Genomic DNA, 8,495 nt, shown 5'->3' on the forward strand with positions numbered 1-8,495 from the left:
GCGGCGGACAAAGGCCAGGGACAAAGGGGCAGGGCGGGCGAGCATCCCCGGGCCGGCCCTGCCGCTCCGGGAGAACGGGCGGGGAGGAGCTGGGGGAGGCCGTGTGCCTTAGATTCCGGAGGTTTCCCTAAGTTTGGAGGTGCATTTTTCATGATTGATGCTACTAAGCGATTCCCAAAGGGTCCTGCCTCTGGGCAGGATGATGGCAAGGAGCAGCAGTAAAGTTTTTTGGTGTTTAGCTTGGGCAAGGAAGGCAGGACATGGTCCTCATCCCTCTTGTGTTGTTGGGGATCTACCATGGATCCAGTGGTTGGTTTGGGCAGCCACAATTTGGGTTTGGGTCCCACTACAAAGCCAGAGCCTGGGTGCCTGTGGTCTCTGGGGTTCCTGGTGTGTGCCCAGGTCTGTGGTGAGAGGTTCTGTGCTGCAGCCTCCCCATGAGGAGGGAGTTAAACCAGCTGTGCTCTCCTGCCTGAGTCCAGCGGTGCTGCAGTCCCTGCAGACCTCTGCACAGAGAACTGTGTGGATGCAGAAGCTCTGACATACCAAGGGTGAGGGTCTGATGGCTTCTGCTGGCCTTGGGGGCTTGTTTCAGACCACCTTGTCCTCTGATTTTAGGTCGGTGATAAGGTAATGGTCCTGGCCAGGTCAGGGCTCTGGCAAGAAGTGGTGAATGTGCCGGCCAGTCACACCTTCCCAATGCCTGAGGGGATGAGCTTCGAGGAAGCTGCTGCTCTTCTTGTTAACTACATCACTGCCTACATGATTCTGTTTGACTTTGGAAACCTGAGACCCAACCAGAGTGTCCTCATCCACATGGCTGCAGGTAAATAATTCTTGCCAGACCATGCTGAGACTCTTGGTTTCACCATGCAGCTTCTGAATAAATGACTTGGGTGAGGAAATGATCAGAATGGGGCTGGACTGACAAAATGTCACCTGGCAGAGATGCAGGCTTTGTGCTGACCCCATTTCCCAGCAGCTGGGGTCAGTCTCTCCCAGTGTGTCCCAAACATCAACCTCACCAGGCAGAGCCTCTGTTCCCCAGGCTGCTGTGCTGTGTGATTGGTACAGGCAGGGATGATTTACATGAGGTTTTTTAATTTACGTGAGGTTTTTCTGACTGCTGGGGCTGTTTGCTTCTAAACCTTTCATATTGCTGATTTTCAGGTGGTGTGGGAACTGCTGCCATCCAGCTGTGCAAGACTGTAGAAAATGTCACCATTTTTGGCACAGCATCTGCCTCCAAGCACGAGTCCCTCAAGGAGGGTGGAGTTGCTCACCCCATTGACTACAGAACCATGGATTATGCAGAGGAGGTCCGGAAAATCTCTCCCAAAGGTATGATGTGGTGGAGGACTTGTGCAGCTCTCTTGCATTTCTTTCAACTGCAAAGAAGCTTTTATTTACTTCCAATTCCCTCTCTAGGTGTTGACATTGTCCTGGACCCTCTGGGAGGATCTGATACGTCCAAAGCTTTTAACCTCTTGAAGCCAATGGGCAAACTCATCACTTATGGTGAGTGTGGGGTGGGCAAAGTGCCCAAAAAACCCAGGGACTGTGTGGTGATGGAATGGGATCCACACAGAAATGGTGCATGGCTGTCAGGGACACTATTCCTCACTGTGTTGTAGTTCTCTTATTTCATTAAGGTCTTTAGGATGCTTTGGGTTGGTGAGGCACTGAGGGGGAGTGAGATTTGTGCCTTGTCCCCAGAGCTGTGTTCACAGCCTGCAAGGCTCTTCTCTCCATGGTGAAATCTCTCTTGGAGTAAAAGCTGATGCCTGCAGGGGAAGCTGGAATGTCCTCAGGGAGGAATACTGGCATAGCTGCTTTGTCTAGGCTGAGTTAATGCACAGCCTTGCTTTTCTTTTAGAGGATGTGTGGGAGATGAGGTTTGAGGCTACTGAATACTTATCTCTCCATTCCCCAGGCCTGGAACACTGTGATTTTGTCCCACAGACAAAGCCCTCACACAACCCCCAGTGGGATTCCAGACACTTGCAGCAGTGTGCTGCTTTGGTTGTCCCAGCCACTGCAGCTTGTGATTCCCCTGGAGAAGCAGGGCTGGAGGAGAAGGGGAAAACTGTCCTGCCAGCCTGGCTGGGTGGCACCTGTAACCCTTTCTTACCTCTGCCAGCCCTCCTAGCTGCACTGCTGCTGCCTTAGGGGGGGCAAAGAGAGGAGTTGTTCTGCATTTCTGCGTTTCTCATGTGCATGTTTGCCACATGAGTGCTGATATTCCAAATTCTGCTTATCTTGAGGCTGAGGCAGGTGCCTGTTTATGTTGAAGGTCAGCTGAGCAGGTCCTGCTGTGGTCAGTTCTCAGCTCTGTGCCTGGTCTGAGCTGTTCCATGGGGTGCCCGTTGCCTCCTGTGTTGTGTTCCAGCTCACCTGTGGCTTGCCTTCTTTTCAGGTGTAGCAAACCTGCTCACTGGGCAGAAGAAGAACCTCATGGCTATGGCTAAAACCTGGTGGAACCAGTTCAGCATCACTGCCTTGCAGCTTCTGCACCAGAACAAGGCTGTGTGTGGCTACCATCTGGGATATATGGATGAAGAAGTTGAGCTTCTCAGAAGTGTTGTGGCCAAGCTGGTTAACCTGTACAGCCAAGGCAAAATCAAGCCCAAAATAGACTCTGTATGGCCCTTTGATCAGGTGAGTGTGAGCTGACATCCAGTGGTACAGAGTGAGCACCTTGTCCATGGGGCCTGAACTGTTGAAAATGTCTAATAACCATCTGTTCTCAGACATTCTGAGTTTTATTCCTTTTTAAATATTAAGGCTGAGTAAAGTGGCTGGGCTGTTCTGCTCCAGTGCCCAGGGCTGGGCAATGCCAGACAGGGTCCCTGGGGAGCAGGGCAGGTGCTCAGCTGAGCTCCACGGGCAGCAGCAGCAGGAGGGGGCTGGGTTGTACATCAGACTGCAGCATGCCCTGAGTGCTCTGTAGCCTGCAATTAAGCAGACAGATGGGGAGGTTCTTGCTGCCCTTCCAAGAGTGCAAAAGAGCCCAGGCAGTGAAGCAGAATGAGGGTATTAGAAGGGAGCAGCAGGTTTTCCAGCAGCTCTGCTCTGCTCAGGGTTATTGCATTGATGTGTCCAGACAGAGTCAGGCTCTTCCCTTGGGAATGCTGGGGCAGGACCTGCTACAGGGGAGCAAAGAAATTAATGATAGTCAGTGTTCCTACCTGAGAACTAGTCTGATGCAAAGGCTTAAGGAAAGCTTTGATTCCAGGCCTGGCCCAGGTGCTTGAACATAATGATAAAAATGATACAATTCTGTGCATATGTTGTTTTGTGTAGCTGGTGGAGGCTTTGTCCTGCTGGCAGGTGGCTGGATTCCTCCCTTTGGAGAGTGACACACACTGCACTTCCACATTGGTGTGAGCAGAGCCTCCTTGTGTGTGTTTACGTTGGGCTGTGTGAATTCTTGATAATTTCCCATAGGCCTGCTGGGGTAGTTGCCCAGGTCTGTCCAAAACACACCTGTGCAGAGGCGCCTGAATGTTGGGACATGCTTGAACTCCAGGAAAGCTGCCTCCCAGTTATCAGAGTGCTCTGGGGGTGCTGAGGGGCCCAGGAGGGGCATGGATGCTCTCTGCAGTGGTTGGGGGTCTTACCAGACTCCTTTTGCCTCCAGGTGGCAGAGGCTATGAAGCAGATGCAAGAAAAGAAGAATGTTGGAAAAGTCATCCTGGTTCCTGAAGCACCCAAGGAAGAATCTAAAAAAGCAGAGAACTAAGGAGAAGAGATGAATGCAGATTATGAATTCGTGGTTTAACTCCCTGATCTCTTTGGGACCTGGAAATGGACAGATCAGTATCTCCCATCTTTCACCAGTACAAGAACATCATGGTTATCATTCAGACGAGGTTTGCATGCTCTTGTTGTGACTGACCCTTTGCCAGATATGCCTCCTGCTCCCTCTTTTGAAGCCTGTTTATTTCATACTGCTTTCTAACCACTTGTTTCTCCACTGAATTTCCAGACTAACCTCCTTTTTCTCTGGCAGTGAGGCTGAAGCTTCCGAGCAGTTGGTGACTAACAACTGCACAGCCTGTCACTGTAAAGTCAAGGCACAATGTACTGTAACAACTGCCAAGTGTCTCTGCAGAAACTGAGCCCTGCTGAAGCATTTGCACTCTCAGCTTTGGGGGAAGCCTGTTCAGCAGAGGATTGGCCAAATGTAGGATGTTTCCTCCACAGCCAAAGGAAAACCACAGCTGGCCTAGTTAAATTCAAGCAGGGGTTTCTCTTCTGTTCACACTAACCCAGCTCTATTCCCTCTGCTTTTTGTAGGCCTTTAACACAGCCAGATATTAACAGCTCATGTTGTTTTTGCCTTGACCATCCTGGCAATTTGGAGCCTATTGCAGATCACACTCCATTTGCAGTCACTTCTCTGTGCAGTCTGTAAATCCCCTGACAGGCTGGGCTGGGCTATGTCTGACTACAGAAGAAAAGTTTCAATTAGATAACCTGATCCTGTCCATTTTCTATTTCCAAATTGTATAGAGAGATCTGAGCAGTGTCTGATTCTTAGAGACCATAAGGACTCAACTGTGTCTCAAACAACTGGAACAATTGATGTTGGCTCTGTGTTTTATTATGTTGGGCTCCAAGTTGGTGTTGTTAGGGCTTCACCCTTGTCTTTGTATTTCCAAGGGCTGCAGTATTGAATTTGACTTCAGTGAGATGGAAACAAAATAATCCCCTATTAATGCTTTGTGCAGTGCCCTGTGCACTGAGGAGGTGTTGCAGTTTGGGAAGGAACTTTCAAGAGCCACTCCAGTGGGCTGGCTGCCCAGCAGCCTGGGCTGGCTCTCCCTGTGGCACACTGGTTGCTAAAGCTGTTGCCAGGGTAGCAGTTAGATGCCAAACAGCCCAGCTGTGTGTCAATGTGCCTCTTTACCTGCACATTCTGAGCAGTTTTCCATTGTCTCCCAGCTCATTTGCTGCAGCAAGGCTTGGCTCTTCTCCCCCTGAATCTGTCCTGGAGCTCTGGCACTGAGGGTTTAGGAGCTGCTTGGGATGCTCCTCCCTGTACCAGAACTGTTTCCTCTTCTACTTTTCTTTCCTTGTGTGCATTTGGAAACAGAGCTGTGTAAAGACCAAGCCCAGCTCTCTGAGCACCTTGAGCCCTGGGTGATGCTGTCCTGGACCCTGCTTGAGCTCTGGGCCACTCTGGTGCTGTCAGTGCTTATTTGGTATTGATTGTAGGTGTTGTGCGCTTTTGGGCTTCATTCTGGATTTGAAATGGTAAACCTAAGAGCACTAAGAAGAGCTGCCCATCATGGAAGAACTTGTGCTTCAGAAGCAAAACCTTGAGATTAGAATCCTGCTTAATTAGCCCACAGGGAGGGCCCAGGGCCCAAGGAGGGCAGGTACCCACTGGGCACAGGGCTGGGCACACAGCCCCATCGCCACCCAAGACAGCCCGTGGCACACAGGGCTGGAGTTCCTCTCTGAGTTCTCCCTCAGCCTGCTCCAGTGGGACTCTGCCAGTGCAGCTTGGGGTTCAGGTGCTTGGGCTCAGTCCAGAGTTCTTTAGAAATGCACTGGCACAGCTTCCAGGGGTTTTCCCCTGGCTAACTTTAAATATTGCAACAATCCTGTTCCCTACAACCTCAGAGGAGTGCTGGAGTCCTCTCACAGATCCTTGTCAGTTCATCTCTTGAATTTCATAAACACAGGCTGATGGAACTCTCAAGCACAACTTTTTACCTTTCTGAATCCAAAATCTTGCTGCTTCTTTCAGCCTGCCCAGTTGTGCTGATTTAGATTGAATCCAACACTATCTAATGCTGCTTTACCAGGTGTGAAAACAGAAGGACTGTCTAAATTGCTGAAATGGAAAGTCTGGACCTGCTCCTCTGAGAAACTGGACTTCACCTTGATGCCAGGGCAGCATGCTCAAAAGGCACACAACCCTGCACATCTTCAGACTGTAAAAGGGAAAGCTGTTATGGTGTGTTTCATAGCAACATCCTCTCTCTCCCTGCTTTATCCTGAGCCAGTCTCGTGCTCAGTGCCTTACATGGATGGCCTTGGGTCAGGCAGTGTGGCAGGGCTCTCAGAGCTCCCCTCAGACCCCTCTGCCCTGCTGCCTCCTGTGTGCCACAGCAAACAGCATCTCAGTGCCTTCCGCTACATGACTAGGAAGTCACTGGGGCCTTTTCCATTCTGGCCTTTCAAAGTATTGCCAAAACACTGTTTTGACTCTTATTAGCTCTGTTTTGTGAACTCTGGTGATGTTGTTGGACTTTCCATGAGTTAGCTGTTCTCTCCCTAGGTGTTTCAGCCTTTCTGGGGGTGACCTGGTGCTTCTGTGCCCCCCAGTCCATAAGACCTGTTGTAAAGCCCTTGTCTTTCCCAGGGCAGCTGTTTGGCTCCAGGGTGAGGCTTTATCAGCTGCTCCAGCCTTGGCTCTTTAGAAACAATCCTAGCTCCTGGCTCTTTTTGGGCTCACATGTCTTTCTAAGCAGAAATTCCTGAAGCCCTTATCAAGGCAGGAATGTCAAGCAGTTACTGCCTGTTCGAGGTCAGCACTATTTTGTGTCTCTTGGTAGCAACAGTGTAATGCAAAGCAGTTACTGCCTGTTCGAGGTCAGCACTATTTTGTGTCTCTTGGTAGCAACAGTGTTTTCTACAGGAAGACCAAGATTAAATGTAACCTTGCAATCCTCTGCTCAAAGTTCTGCTCTTGGTGGGTGTGGTTGGTTGTGTTTTGGTTTTTTACTTTTCTTTTTTATGGGCCAGTAAGTATAGAACCTGTGTAAAACAACTTCAAGTGTCTTAATCCAGTTACCAGCCAGTTTGTGTACTAAGGACCAAAGCAAAAAAACCAAAATGAAACCCTAGGATAAAAATCATTCCATTCAATGTTGCTTGTTTAGGGCAAAGTTGTGCTACTGAGGAACTGGGAGATTCCCGTACTTAATCATGTGTGCCATTCCAGAAGTGCAATTTAATGTTTCTTTTACTGATTGTCTTGACTCAAAGGTTGTGCCATGAGGAGTCCAAGTGGAAGTGTAAGGAGTTGGTGAGTGGAGGAGGCACCCCCAGCCCTGCCTGCTGCAGGGGGCTCAGTGCCAGTGCCCCTCCTGTCATTGCTGTAGTGGCCTCCCAGCCTGGTGCTGCTGGTCTTGGACAAAATGCAACTCCTTTGCTGTCACCAGGCAGCAGTTGCCACATTTTTGACTCTCTGAAGCTCACTTGCGTTGCAAGCTGACTGCAGGAGGGGAAGGGAGCAGAGGTGGCCCCTGCCCAGTGGTCTGGGAAGGAGTTCAGCTCTAGGATTTGTTTCAGACACCTGTATTAAGCTAGAATGGATTAACCAGGGAGAAGTAAGAAGCACTGTGTGTGTGAGGCTTCAGCTGGTGCAGGATCCTGGCCTGCTGACAGCTGCTATCATAGGTGTGAAACCACTCAAGTTGCCTGAAGCCTCTGGTGTGCTGAGCCCTCGTGATGGCAAAGTGTTATTGGCAAGTAGTACATGAGCATGATGTGAAATGTGTTAGACTCTGAGTGAGCCTCTTGCAGCATATGGTCTGGTCTGTACTGTCTGAATTGTGTTGATTTGCAGATTTGTGATATGAGTGCTGCTCATCCTACAGACACATAGCAAATCTTTTGTTTAAAAAATATATTTCGCTTTTTTGTGTAACCGAGTTGGACAGAAGACAACTGTGCCACTGCTGTTTACATGACTACAATGTGTACTGCTCCTCTGTCAAACGTTACCATATGCCTTATGTGTTTCAAATGGTAATTAAAAGCATAACAAAACCTTCCACAGTGTGCTGCTCAGGTTTCTGTTGTTGTGAACCCTCTGCCCACAGCAGACTCAGCTGACAGGAGGAGATGCCTCTGCTCTCAGGGACAACTGTTAATTGCTGGCTGGAGTGTTGTTCCTGACACTCATCCTGAGGGCAGCCATGGTGATTTTTGTTTGTGAAGCCTTTACCTGGGCTCTGCACTTCATATCTGGGTGTGTCAGTAGCCAGGTGGGACTGAAGTGGGTGCCTTGGCTGAGGGTAAGACAAGGCATGAACAGCACTATCAAACATGAGAATAAATCCTGTTTATTTGTCAGCATGGACACTGTCCCTGGGAGGAGGCAGCTGCTGTGGCTGCTGAAAGCTGTTAATGTTCTCCTCAAGAGAGCCCCAGGTCACCTGCTGGCCTCAGAGCAGGGGCTGGGGCCTGAGAGCTGACACTAAGGACAGCTCTTCTCCAACCCCAGCTCTGGCAGCAGCTGAGCTGGAACCTCTCTGTAGTGCCAGGAGCTGGAAGAGACTTCCAGAAGCTGGGGCTGGATGAGATGCAAACTCCTGCTCAGGTTTGTGTCTGCTGCTGGAAGCCAAACAGGGCTCAGGCTGCAATCAGCTCTGTGATTTCAGGACATGCATCCAAGAGGAGCTGGAGTTTCTGGGAAGCACTGATCCATGCTGAGGCTGCATGGGGCAGGGACAGAGGTGCTGCTCTTTGCTCAC

The 8,495-nt window shown here is 50.1% G+C and overlaps 1 protein-coding gene across 2 annotated transcripts; it reads left to right on the forward strand.

The window, feature by feature from the left end:
- The first annotated feature begins 622 nt into the window (after window positions 1-622).
- On the forward strand, window positions 623-7,795 carry VAT1 (vesicle amine transport 1). Of its 2 annotated transcripts, none has more exons than XM_014310647.2 (6): window positions 623-826; window positions 1,171-1,341; window positions 1,429-1,518; window positions 2,417-2,658; window positions 3,641-6,541; window positions 6,607-7,793. In XM_014310647.2, the coding sequence occupies exons 1-5, from the start codon at window positions 634-636 to the stop codon at window positions 3,740-3,742; spliced, it is 798 nt and encodes a 265-aa protein (XP_014166122.1). In that variant the 5' UTR covers window positions 623-633; the 3' UTR covers window positions 3,743-6,541; window positions 6,607-7,793. The 2 variants fall into 2 exon arrangements, with proteins under 2 accessions (XP_014166122.1, XP_030919974.1); XM_031064114.1 differs by having other exon boundaries at window positions 634-826; window positions 3,641-6,524; window positions 6,591-7,795.
- Window positions 7,796-8,495: the final 700 nt, after the last annotated feature.

This window comes from Geospiza fortis, unplaced genomic scaffold (genome assembly GCF_000277835.1).
Source record: "Geospiza fortis unplaced genomic scaffold, GeoFor_1.0 scaffold324, whole genome shotgun sequence".
Lineage (NCBI taxonomy): Eukaryota > Metazoa > Chordata > Aves > Passeriformes > Thraupidae > Geospiza > Geospiza fortis.